The 13,172-nt window shown below is 44.6% G+C and overlaps 1 protein-coding gene across 1 annotated transcript; it reads left to right on the forward strand.

Annotated features, from left to right (window-relative positions):
- The first annotated feature begins 876 nt into the window (after positions 1 to 876).
- Positions 877 to 6,084, forward strand: LOC310694785 (arylacetamide deacetylase-like 4). The gene is made up of 4 exons (XM_083478352.1): positions 877 to 1,257; positions 2,027 to 2,243; positions 2,929 to 2,992; positions 5,288 to 6,084. Exons 1-4 carry the CDS (start codon positions 1,081 to 1,083, stop codon positions 6,060 to 6,062), a joined length of 1,233 nt encoding a protein of 410 aa, XP_083334478.1. The 5' UTR covers positions 877 to 1,080; the 3' UTR covers positions 6,063 to 6,084.
- The last annotated feature ends 7,088 nt before the right edge of the window (positions 6,085 to 13,172 follow it).

The raw sequence follows: 13,172 nt of genomic DNA on the forward strand, positions 1-13,172 counted from the left end.
TGTTGTTGTTGTTGTTGTTGATGATGATGAAGAGGACACCCCAATTTTTATCAGAGCAATGTTTGAAGATATAGACCATTTGAATGGCAATGCCTGTCAACTTTGGGGGAGGGAGGCCTCCTCAAATATTTTCCCGGTGGGGGAAACACCCCTTGGCCCCTAGGCGTTGGCTCCTTTGTTTTCTGGCTAGAATGTGTCCTTGAACTTCAATAAATGCCTCTCGTTCGCTAGGAAAGAGAAGGACTTGTATCAAAACTCCATCACAATTTAGAAGACAAAATAAATGTGCCCATTTCTGAAGCAGGTGGCTTTCAGAAAAATCAAGAACGTCCTGCTGATTTCTACTTCTGGTGGCTGCTGGGAGGGACCCTCCCTGCCCCTGGCAGAAGAGGGAGATTTCTTTGGAAATGTCTTACAGTGTGAGAACACCTAAACCTTCCCCTTCAATGATGTCCCTCTCCTCATCAAGAAAAAGAGTGAGGAGAGTTACACAGTCCTCAGCTGTGCCGTGCTTGACAGCTGTCCACAGAGAAAAGCTGGATGCTGCCACTTTTTATAAATAAATGAAATAAATAATTGAAAAGCGGAGTTGCATGTGCAGCAATCAAATTTGTGCAAGAGCAGGGTTGGCTCCCATTGTGTGCATGCACAGTGCCAACCTCTTTGCTCAACACACTGACCTGACAGGGGCAGTGCTACTGCTGTTGGCAGGAGGTTAACGCTGACATTGATGTGCCGTCCCTGATAACGTGCGCTCTCTGAATCATGAGATATGAAAGATGCCAAAGTATTTTGTGTGGGAGGGCACGCACCACAAAAATGAAGATGTGTTGCATAGGCAAAGCCTGACTTAAGAGAAGGGTGCTTGCCCATCTGATTATCCTTCAGAGGATATGAAAATTCAGAGGCTATGGATAGCCTGCAAATTCTGAACTGATTAGTAAACTGTTTATTTTCTTCTCAACTGTGTGGGTTGGCCACAGGATGTTCTCTTGCATGCTGTAGACTGTTCTTGTACAAAAGCCACTTAGCAATTGCTAAGACGAAGTCTCTACCTCTGTGCTTCTGAGCTGAAGGGAAATGGCATTTGGTGGAACCCTGTGGATGCTGATATTATATATGACCATTTTCATTCACTTCATGCTGCTTGCATGGGGAGTTTATTATCGTCTTACCAGGCCCTACCTGCCTCAAGGAATAAGCGGTCGTGCAAATTTAATATTTGTTGATTTCGTAGTGGGATATGGATTTGCACTGGTAAGTTTATTTTATATATGTCACAGGAATGAGGTGGCCCCTCTACTAGAAGGGCTGTCACCTTTCAAATATTTTAGTTTAGAGAAATGGCGAGTAATAGGCGACATGATAGAAGTTTATAAAATTTAGCATAACATGGAGAAAGTGGATAGAGAAAGTTTTTCTCCCTCTCTCACGAACTTGTGGACAATCAAATGAAGCTCAGTCTTGGAAAATTCAGGACAGATGGAAGAAAGTACTTCTTCACACCGAACATATTCAAATTATGGAAGTCACTCCCACAAGGGGCAGTGATGGCTGCCAAATTGAATACTTCTCCAAAGGTACGGTAAATTCACGAAGGAGAAGGCTATGGGTTGCTACTAGCCTCTATGCCTTTGCTCTGCCTCTAGAGCTGGAGGCAGCAATGCTTCTGAACACCAGATATGGAAAGGGGAAAGGGCTCCTGTGTTCAGATCTTGCTTGAAGGTTTCCCACAGGAACTGGGAACAGGCTCCTGGACTAGATGTGCCATTGGCCAGGTCCAACAGACTCTTTTTACGTTCTTATGTGTATATATGTGTATATATGTGTACCTATATCTAGATCTATAGATAGATACCTTCACAACATCCCAATCTCTAAGTGGAGAGTGGTGAGTGAAAGGATATACAGTGTAGGTGCCTCACAAGTGAGGGGTTTGTTCCATAGGCAGTGCATGTATGCACTTTTTAAAAATGCAAAATTATCTAAGACTGATCATAAATGCTGAATGTTTTGGTTTCAACAGGGAGCGTTTCTGGAAAAACTGGGCATTTGCCGTAAGCATGTCTTCCTCAGGGTTATGTACGATGCCATACCAACAAGGAAGGACTCAAAGTTGATCAGTAAGGACCTGGTTTTTGATGGGGTGCCTGTGAGGGTGTACTGGCCCAAGACACCAGCTGCTGGGAACAGGAGAGGAATCATCTATCTTCATGGAGGCGCTGGACTCATTGGAAGCATCCGTAAGCTCTCTGGAATGTTTTTGAAAAGGATAATTTGAGTGGGTACTTTAATGTAAAGGTCTTGAAATGCTTGCTATGTGAGATGTGGAAGTGGTTTGTACTGCTCCTGTAGGCAGCTTAAGTTTTGTGTAGGATTGGATTGTGTGGTCAGAAAACAGGCGGAGACCTCTTGTTACAAAGGTGACCAGTTCTGTATTAATTCCTAGTATCACAGTCAATGAAAAATCCTTAAAATGTCAAAGAAGGTGTTTCTGCTTCAAGCCCGAAAGGACTTTTTTGTAAGTGCTTCCAGAAGTGATCAGAAATAACTGGAAAGAAGCCAAGAAATGCGGGTGGAAGTTTGTTTTTGTTTTTTATCCATTGAAACTGCTTGATCTCTGTTACAGACCAGGAGAGGGTAAAACTCACAGAATGGTTTTTAGCTAGCGATGCCCCATTTACAAAGAGTTCAATGCAACTGAGTTTTTCCCAGAGGAAATTCATTAAAAATTGTTGTTTTCTACAGTCAAGAAGCGCATCCAATTTATGACATATAAATAAATAAGCAGATATATCCATCTATCTCTATATTTCAACAGTTTTACTTTCAATAGAACTAACATTGGATTCAACTCACAATGATATCAGTGTTCTTGACCAGGAAAAATTGTAATGAAGGGGTTGTGGGGCTTGTGCTTTCTTCCAGAGGTCTATGAAAAGGTCTGCCGTTTCATTGCACACCGAAGTGATTCCGTGGTTATGACTGTTGGGTAAGTGGCTTCACTCTCATTGTATCAGAAAGAACATGGAATGCCTCTCAGTTTCTAACCTTTCCTAGGGAATATTAATTATATATATATATAATAATAATTTATATGGTACGCATCTGGCAAGCCCCAGCAACTCAGGTCGGCTCCTGACAAAAAATAGTAAAAACACAATAAATAATCAAAGACTAAAAACTTCCCTGATCAGGGGTGTCTTCATATGTATTTTAAAATTTACATAGGTACTTATCTCCTTGACATCTGCTGGGAGGGCATTCTACAGGGTGGGTACGATTATGGAAAAGGTCCTCTGCCTGGTTCCCTGTAACCTCACCTCTGGCAATGAGGGAACCACTAGAAGTCCATTGGAGATGGATCTCAGAGTCTGGGTTGGACAATGGGGGTGGAGACACTCCTTCAGGTATACCGGGCCCAAGTCGTTTACGGATTTAAAGGTCAGCACCAACATTTTGAATTGTGCACAGAAACGTATTGGGAGCCAATCAGTGGAGTAGCTAGGCAGAAGTGTACGGGGTGACTTGCCACAGGAAGCACTTACCTTTGGGGGTGGTACACCAGCGCCCCAAGAGCCCAGCGCACCTCTAGGAAAGTCAGTGCGGCCAGGGGCTTGGCCCACAGGACACCAGAGCTGCTGCATCCCCCCAGTCACCCTCTGGTGGCTGAGAAAGAAACAATGGGGATGTGTTGGCCACACAAGGAGGGCCCCTGGAAGGGACACGTTTTGGGCGCCCAGCAGGCCCAGTGCTGCCCAAAAAAGCAGCATGGGGGCAGCACACTCCCACTATGTCCCCCTCAGCTGGTGGGTGCCCAGGAGGGATGCGCCACCTTGGGCACCCCCAGGCCCAGCACTTCCCGAAAAAGTGCAACCTGCATGCCCCATGGAGCTCACTATGGCATTGGAGCCAATGTAGTTTTCTTAGGACTAGTGTTATGTGGTCCTGGCTGCTTCTCCCATTCACCAGTCTAGCTGCTACATTTTGGATTAGTTGCACTTTCCAAGTCACCTTCAAAAGTAGCCCCACATCCAGCACATTGCAATAGTCAAAGCCAGAGATGACCAGAGCATGTACCACCCTGGTGAGACAATGTGCAGCCAGCCTACTAGATGGAGCTGGTAGACAGCTTCCCTGGACACAGACCTGACCTGTGCCCCCATGGACACCTGTTAGTCCAGAATGACTCCCAGGCTGCCCACCTGGTCCTTTGGGGCACAGTTGCCCCACTCAGGACCAGGGAGTCCCCCACACCCACCCAGCCCGTCCCCCAGAAACAGTACTTCTGTCTTGTTGGGACTCAAGTTCAGTGGGTGAAATGCTTTCCAGCTTTATAAAGTTGTAAACATAGTGATTTTGCCAACATTTAGAATGGGTGTTCATTTTTGTATTTAGATTTCTAGCTCAAATCCCTTTGACTTTGAACATAGTAAGAAATCTACTGGATCAGGCCAAAGGGGACTCATCTAGTCCAGCATCATGTTCTCACAGTGGCAAACCAGATGCCCAAATGGGAAACGCACAAGAAGGACCTGAGCAGAAGAGCTCTCTCCCCAGGTCCAGTTTCCAGCAACTGGTATTCAGAAGCATTACTGCCTCTCATAGTGGCACAACATCCTTGTGACTAGTATCCATTGCTATTAGCAATTGCTAGGAGTCTTGCCAACCTGCTCAGGTGAGCTGTGGATGGAGGACAGGTAGATACCAAGTAGTGGGATTATAACTTCACTGATGCACAGGATGCTGGACAGTGCTACAGGAACCTGCTAATGGACTCATTTACAGTTGTGGTTTTTAACACTCAAAATGAGTTTTAAACGGGTTAGGATATCCAGTTGAAGAACTTAAGCAATGTGCCATTGAAACATGACACCAGGGGGCAGTGCAGAGTCATTCCTGTCAAATAATTTGGTATATGCTGTAGAAAAGGATGCGAAGGAGAAACCAAATGCCTTTACATTTTAGAATGACATTAAAATATCTTTCTAAGAACACTTAAAAAGTCAGTGTAGATCCAGATATGGACAGGGGAAAACAAGAAGGAAGCAGCTGGAGGGGAGAGAATGGTGTGTGGCTATGTGTAGGAACAAGTGTAGATTTCCAAAGGGAAAGTTTGCATTTGCTTTTTATTTTTGTCTCAGGCCCCCATAGGGTTGCACAGAAAGGAATGTGGCCCTAGGGGTGAAAAAGATTCCCAACACTTGCAGTATGTAATGCAGTCAAACGGTCCTTTTCTGTGAAGTGTATGATGTTGAGTGTGGGCGATATCTTGTTTTCTTTTTAGATTTCGTTTAGCTCCTGAGCATCTCTATCCGGTCCCTGTGCTGGACTGTTTAACTGCTACAATACACTTTCTGAAGAATGCAGAGGAATACGGAGTGGACCCCAACTGCATTGCCATTGCTGGGGACAGTAGTGGAGGCACATATGCTGCAGCTATTTGTCAAGAACTGGTGACCAGAGAGGACCTCCCAAGACTGCGAGCTCAGATCCTGATCTACCCATTTCTACAAGCAGTGGACTTTGATTTGCCATCCTATCAGCAAAACCAATCAGTTCCTCCCTTGTTCAGGAAACGAGTTGTTAAATTTGGTTCAACATATATGACTGGGAAGGAGAACAATGTGGACCCATTTATAAAAGGTGCCCACATCCCTCCTGATTTGAGGGAGAAATACCGAAAATGGATCAGTGCTGATAACATTCCAGAAGAATTTAAGGCCAGGGGCTATGTCCCTAATGCTCCTGCTCCATTTTCAGAAGAACTTTATGAACAACATAAAAGAGGTCTTGAGGCAATGTTTGCCCCCCTTCTAGCAGAGGATGACATAATCCGCCAGCTCCCAGAGACTTTCCTTCTAACCTGTGAATATGATGTTCTCCGGGATGATGGGCTGTTGTACAAGAAGCGGCTAGAGGACCACGGTGTGCCAGTGACATGGTATCATCTTCCAGATGCAGGCCATGCAGGACTTAGCATTTTTGGTTGGGGGCCATTTGAATTTCCGAGCTCAAAGAAATGTTTGCAGCATATGGTACAGTTCTTAAAAGTTTTATAGAAATAAATGACCGTCTTTGTCATTTCCTGGATCAGATCATTGGCCCACTTCATCCAGCATCCTGTTCTCACAGTGACCAAGCAGAGGCCTCTTGAGATGCCAGCAAACAGTACTTAGGTGCAAGAAAAGTCTTCCTATTTGTGAGTCCTAGCAAGTAGTATTCAGCAGCATACAACCCACAATAGTGCAAACATACCTATAGCCTCCTCCATGAATTGGCCTAATCTATGATTAGATGGGCTCAAGATCTTGGCCATAATACAGAGATGTCCCAGTGGGAAAACTTTTGGAGGGTTGAGGCATTCACAAACTAAAGGATTGAACTCTGATTAATAAGAATACACACAGAGGCTTGAACCAGCAAGACTCTGGGAAGGGTGCATATAATAATCTCTGTCTCTCTGTGTCTCCAGCCCCCTTGGCCCCAGGTCGTTTTATTCACAAAAGAACTTTTGTCACCGTGTTCGTAAGAACCAATCAGATTTCTTCTGAGCATTTCAACAAACCCAAGTGGGGACAAGTTAAACTACCAAAACTAATTTAACAGAACTACAAAGGAGGACATTTGGCAACCCCCGGAGGTGATAAACAATCAATACATATGATAAGAAGGACGGCCAGGACGACAACGATCACTTTCACCTTCATGTGAGATCTGTTTCCTGGCCCTAAGATTAACATCCTACATCAAAGAAACTTGCCCTCTGTCTTTGATGACCCAGAAGCCTGCCTGTCTAAGCAACTGGGCTGTGTACGTGACTTGTCAAGCAAGAGAGATGGGCAGTAGAGGAAATGGCCAGAGATGCAGAGGGTTGTGGGATTTGATCAGAAATTATTGTCAATGAATCAAACCCAGTCAACACAATGCATTCATCGTGGACACAATGGCTTGATGCATATTTTATAATTCCTCATAGTAATCCCACCTGACCCCACACTCTGGATATTTGCACTCCTACAGAGGGTTAATTGGAAGCTTACTATAAGGGTTGCACTATAAGGGAAAACCTCCAAAAAGTTTTCTATCGCTGGCACTTGACATCCTCTAAACTTGCTAAGATGTATAGAAACCTCTCTAAGAATTGTTGGAGATGCGGAGAACCTGGTGGGACTACATTACATATGTCGTGGACATGCAAAGGGATTAAACAATTTTGGAATGACATCTCTCTCGAACTTAAATTTTTTAAAAAAGTATATATTCTGAAAAAACCGGAATCATTCTTATTGGGCATTACCGGTCTGGATATCCCTAAAAAAACAAGGAAAATCTTTTTGTATGCCACCACAGCTGCAAGGGTTATAATAGCTACACATTAGAAAAGTGAATATATACCTACTAGATCGGGCTGGACACTAAAACTGACAGAACATGTGGAGCTAGACTATTTATCAGAAAGAATTAAAGATAAATCCAAACAGGAGTTTATCTCAAATTGGAATTGTTTTAAGGAATATTTAAAAAGTAATTGTTGCAATCTGAAAACGGTAACAGCCTTTGAGTAATTTCTGTAGACACTGAATATAAAAGGAAAATCGATAGAAAAGACAATACTGTTAATAAAAAGACAATAGACAATATAGGCAACAAGTTTATTAGTACAAAATGGAAGAGATGGGAAGCCATTTATTTATGAAAGATATTATGATTTTAAAATTACATCTTCTTTTCTTTTTCTATTTGTGTTTAGTAATATAGGTTGACTTAAGAATGATGACAATAATAGTCACCAAATACATTTTGAAAACAAAAACATGTTTAATGGTAAGATGTAAAGTTATGATTTAAAGATTTTCTGGTTTACTTAACATTGTGAGCATAAGCACTTAAAACCTTTTCCCCCTAAATTTGTTCTCTGCAAATTTTGAATCACATCATCAAAATCAATTCCTTTTGCTTTCGGTGGAAAGAAACACCCACTCCCCTTCCTTATTCATAGGTTCTCCACTATGTCGAGTTCAGCCGCGTTTCGTTGCGTTTGTTGACTGATCTAAAAGGTTTCAATGACTTGTTGAGGTTAATTAATTGTCAGACAAAGTTATTAAACTCATTTTAAATAATATTACTTTTTCAAAAAACGTTGTGAGCCCAAATTTTTAAATTTTATTTTAAAAACACATATTTTTGGCATTTTGTCACCCCTCCCCCAGTGATGACACCTGAGGAGACCCGCACCCCCTTCCTGCGCCGCTGGCGAGAGTATGACTTCATTACTAAAAGGTCATTTTTCTAGGTGCTTTTGGAAGAAGCTGATTTTCTGGATCCATTTCTATTGGGGTTTAGGGCTGGTTTTGGCGCAGAAACTGCTTTGGTCGCCCTGTATGATGACCTCTGTCGAGAAAGAGACAAGGGAAGCATGTCTGGGAGGGGTGGATGAGGCGACCTGAAACAGATTGACTTCCTTAAAATTAGTTTTTCAGCTAGTTCATTGCTTTTTTTCTGTATTCTCTACAAAAGTCATCAGAATAAATCCAATCAGGCTTTATTTATAACAGCTAGTGTCTGTCTTTAGATCTGTCTGCATGTGGACGATTCCATAAGCAGGGAATCCGGTACTGCATTGACACCCCTGAACCCCAGATCATAAACAAACAAGTCTTTTCCAACTTAACACAGGTAATGCTCTACTCTTATGCACAGTTACTAATGCGTGTAAATCCATTAAAATATAGGGACTCCTAAATAAATATGAATAGGCCCAGGCTGCCCCCAAACTGGTATTTAGTACTTCTTCAGCCCACATCTCAGAATAAGATAGGCACCATACTGAGATTTCTGCTCCATACAGTGCCTGTTATAAGGTAAAGAGGAGAAGATAGCGCTGAGGTAAGATGCGCTTGTTAGAGCTCTCCTCAATTATATATTGGGGACTCCTACTCCTTTTTCACTTTTTAAACTTTGAAACCCTGTTCTTATCAAAAGTAGGGTATGTTTTATGTGTTTGGCAACCTGGGATCTTACATCAGAAAACTTGTGACATTGGCGCAGTAAATCAGATCTCATGAAGTCAAACAGCTTAACAGTCACCACCCAGCCTATTTCACGGACTCGTAACTCTAAACAATTTTAATTAATCTTCTGAACTTTTTTCCGAACTGACTCTGACTCAGGCTTTGATTCTGTGTTTTATATGAACTAAGGGAGGTGGAGAACAGTTATTGCTACCAAAGACGCTATGTTACAAGAGTGTTCCATTTGGGCTTGCCTCTACCCTCTTAAGCTTGTGAATCCAACTGTGCTGTACGCCTTGCCTCTATCTTCCCAGTTGTGAATCCAACTGCCTGCATGCCAGCAGTACTCCTAAACTGAAACAAACTGATTAAATGCTCGGCATGGAGCCTGGGTCAAGATATATTACTCTGCAGATGACTCAACTGAAAGGCACCTAGGGAAGTTGGAGAGGGGGGTTCCACTCTCAAGACACCAGAGATTCTTAAGCCACAGGGCTGGCAGCTGGCCATAGCAGAGGTGGTAACCAACAGAACTTACGTGAGGCCAAGGCTCTCAGGGGCCTTTGTGGTGAGGGCCTTCCACCTGGGGGTGAGTCAACATCCGTTCTTCAGGTGGCAGGTGGAGTTTAGGATGAGGCCAATTCTGAACCTCTCAGGTCTCGTGACACCCGCGATCGAACCTACCCAGGTGGCAGCTGGGGGACGGTCGGTCCTGGAGGCAGCAACCCTGGCAGTTCCCGCCCTGGCACGGAGAAGGATGATGTAATGGAGGCTCCCCCCTGGAGGTATCACCCCGTGGCCATGAGAACACCAGCTGTGGGGGGAAACCTGAGGACTCCTGATGCTAAGAGGAACACTTTCTCTGCCACCACAAGTGCTAGTGCAACAGCAAGGGAGGGTTCCCTGAGACTATCGGGCACGGCATCAACATTGAACAGGGCATTTACCGAGCCTGCCCCTCCTTCCTTTGCCCATCCCCCGATGTCGCCTGGTTGTCCAGGTTGGCAGATTCGGAGATCATTTGAGTAGACTCGAGCTGGCACATGATGCTACAAGAACCTTGTCTGCTACAAGAACCATTTTTTCTTTTCTTTCCCCCTCCCCCCTTCCTTTGCCATCTGTTTCAGTTCTTTATAGTCCATTGTTTTATGATTATATTTAAGTTCTGCTTGTCTACTGTTAGATGCTTGATTGTTGTTTTCCTGCTATTTAGGTGGTTTTTCTTCCCTGAATGTATGTTATATGGTAGTTCTGTTTAGCTGTGGAATGTTTTGTGGTTTATTCTCCAGTTTAATTAATTGGTTAGTCTAAGATTATAATAATAGGTTGACAAATAATATAATAGTTTTCATATAATCAGAGAGGTAGCTGATGGTTAGCTGGTTTGTCCTACTCGACTAATTAAGAGTTTATCGAGTTGTTGATATTATAAGCAGAATAACTAGGCTGGGAAAGAACAACATCAATGCCATCAATGGAGGCTAGTATGAGGCTTGGGATTGCTACCGTGGAGGGGCGAGGGAGGTATGGCAGTGGGGGCAGATTTTATAGGCAAAGGGGATTGAGATAAGGATACGCTCGTACCCCTTCCAATCTGCGCCCCATCCCGAGGGACGAGGGTAGGGTGAGCAAGGATTACTCACCTCCGTCACTGGTGCTGTGCAATGCCAGGTCTATAGGCAACAAATCTGCCACCTTGCGAGATTTCTTTACCTCGCAGGGGGCCGACCTGGCTTGTGTGACGGAGACCTGGGTGTGTGAAGGAGAAACAGTTACCTTACGAGAGATGGCACCCCCGGGTTTCTCTGTCCTCCACCAGTCACGGACTGTGGGCCGGAGGGGTTGCATTATTAATCTGGGAAGATTGTTCTTTCAGGGCCCTGCCATCGCCATCAATCCCCAGCACTGAATGTGTTGGCCTAATGGGGTTCCGAGGAGAGCTTGGCTGTCTGGCTGGCGTACCAGCCACCTAGTGCACCAGCAGCCACCCTGTAGTGATCAGGTGGGATTGCTATGAGGAATTATAACAAATATAGAGTAAGCCATCTGGGTCAGCAATGAAAGCATTGCGTTGACTGGGTTTAAACTATTTTGATATGATTCTTGATCAATCCGCACCTCTGCATTCCTGTTCCATTTCTCTTTCTTCACAAGTCACACAGCCAGGCGGGCTTTCTGGGTCATCAAAGATAGTGGGCAAGCTTCTTTGAAGTAGCTTTCTAATATGTTAATCTTAGGATGTTAATCTTAGGGCCATGAAACAGATCTCACATGAAGGTGATAACGATCGCTGTCCTCCTGGCCATCCTCCTTATCACGTATATTGCTTGTTTATCACCTCTGGTGGTGCCAAATGCTCTCCTTTGTAGTTCTGTTCTTTGTTTACCCCATGCTTAATTAAGTTTTGGTAGTTTAACTTTTCCCCACTTGGGTTTGTTGAAATGCTCAGAAGAAATCTGATTGGTTCTTACGAACACTCTGTAAAAAGTTCTTTTGTGAATAAAATGACCTGGGCCGGGGGCTGGAGACACAGAAAGAGAGAGAGATTATTATACGCACCCTTCCCAGAGTCTTGCTGGTTCAAGCCTCTGTGTGTATTCTTATTAATCAGAGTTCAATCCTTCCTTTACTCTGTGAACGCCTCACCACCCTGTTAGGCCTACTGGAGGCAGTGGCCGGCTGGGCCTTGGAGTTCCCTAACGTATTGGTATTGGGGGACTTCAACATCCATGCTGATGCCACTCCCTCCTCACAGGCTCTGGACCTGGTATCTTCCATGGCGACACTCTCCCAGTTTGTTTCGGGCCCCACACATCAAGCAGGCCACATGCTGGATTTCATATTTGGCGCAGGTATACGTGTGATCATGTTCCCACCCTGAGATTCCTTCTCCTTTCGCTCTCCAATTTTACAAAGGCAAACTCCTATTATGCAAAGGTGGGCTGCGGAACGTCTAATAAAATGTTGCTTTAAAAAAATTTGTGGTGGTTCCCTCATTGCAAATAAGTGAGGTTGATTGGCCATAGAATCACAGAGTTGGAAGGGACCAAGAGGGTCATCTAGTTGAACCCCCTGCAATGCAGGAATCTTTTTGACAAGCTGGGGCTCGAACCCACAACCCCGAGAGTCTCATGCTCTACCAACTAAGCTATCCCAGGACCAGGGGCGTGGGCTTATAAAAAATATTGGGGGGGCCCGGGAAAGCTCATGAATAATAAATAAGCTGATGAATATGCAGATAAAGTGGCGCCGCCTCCTCGTGAGCGAATAGGGGAGAGCGTGCTGCGCCTATTAATCAGCTCCGAAGGAAATTGGGTGGAGCTTTTGCTCGGGAGGAAGGGCAGGAGGCATGCAGCCCGACCCTGTGCATTTTGGGCTGGGGGAGGGGCGGCGGTGGCGCTCTGCTGGAGGGGCGCCCGAGATTATTGGGGGGGCGGAGCCCCCCCAAACGAATTTTTGAGGGGGCTCGGGCCCCCTCAGGCCCCATAGAGTCGGCGCCTATGCCCAGGACTCAGATCAAATTCTGCCGGTAGGATTGCAAAGGATGAATTGGGAGCAAAGGTTTTGTATGAATATATTACCTCAAGTTATTCTGATGCTTCCAAATGCACTGGTACAAATAAATTTTCAGACTGAACAGGTGGTATAATAGTAGTAGTAGTAGTAGTAGTAGTAGTAGTAGTAATAATAATAATAATAAATTATTCCCCAGCCACTTTGTGCGGCTTCCAGCAACATCAAACATTAAAAACTTCCTGATCCTGCTTTTTGAGAAGCTGACAGTTTAGGATAGATGCTCTATATCAACTCAATGACAGGGAACCAGGCAGAGGGCCTTCTCAGTAGTGGCGCCCTCCCTGTAGAACGCTCTTCCATCAGATGTCAAGGAAATAAACATCTACAGTGGTACCTCTGGATGCAAATGGGATCCGTTCTGGAGCCCCGTTTGCATCCTGAGCAGAACGCAACCCGCACCTGCACAGGTCGTGATTCGCCGCTTCTGCGCATGACGTCATTTTGAGCGTCTGCGCATGTGCAAGCGGCAAAACCCGGAAGTAACCCGTTCCGTTACTTCCAAGTCACCGTGTAACACAACCTGAAAACATTCAACCTGAAGCATCTTTAACCCAAGGTACCACTGTATCTGACTTTTACAAG

This window comes from Podarcis liolepis (assembly GCF_965112155.1).
Source record: "Podarcis liolepis genome assembly, chromosome: 15".
NCBI lineage: Eukaryota > Metazoa > Chordata > Lepidosauria > Squamata > Lacertidae > Podarcis > Podarcis liolepis.

Bases quoted from the DNA above. Each gene is read 5' to 3' on its own strand.
- LOC310694785 (XM_083478352.1), top strand. From the start codon at position 1,081: ATGGCATTTGGTGGAACCCTGTGGATGCTGATATTATATATGACCATT. The intron at 2,244-2,928 runs GTAAGCTCTCTG...GCTTTCTTCCAG, and splicing joins TGGACTCATTGGAAGCATCC to AGGTCTATGAAAAGGTCTGC. The intron at 2,993-5,287 runs GTAAGTGGCTTC...TTTTCTTTTTAG, and splicing joins TCCGTGGTTATGACTGTTGG to ATTTCGTTTAGCTCCTGAGC.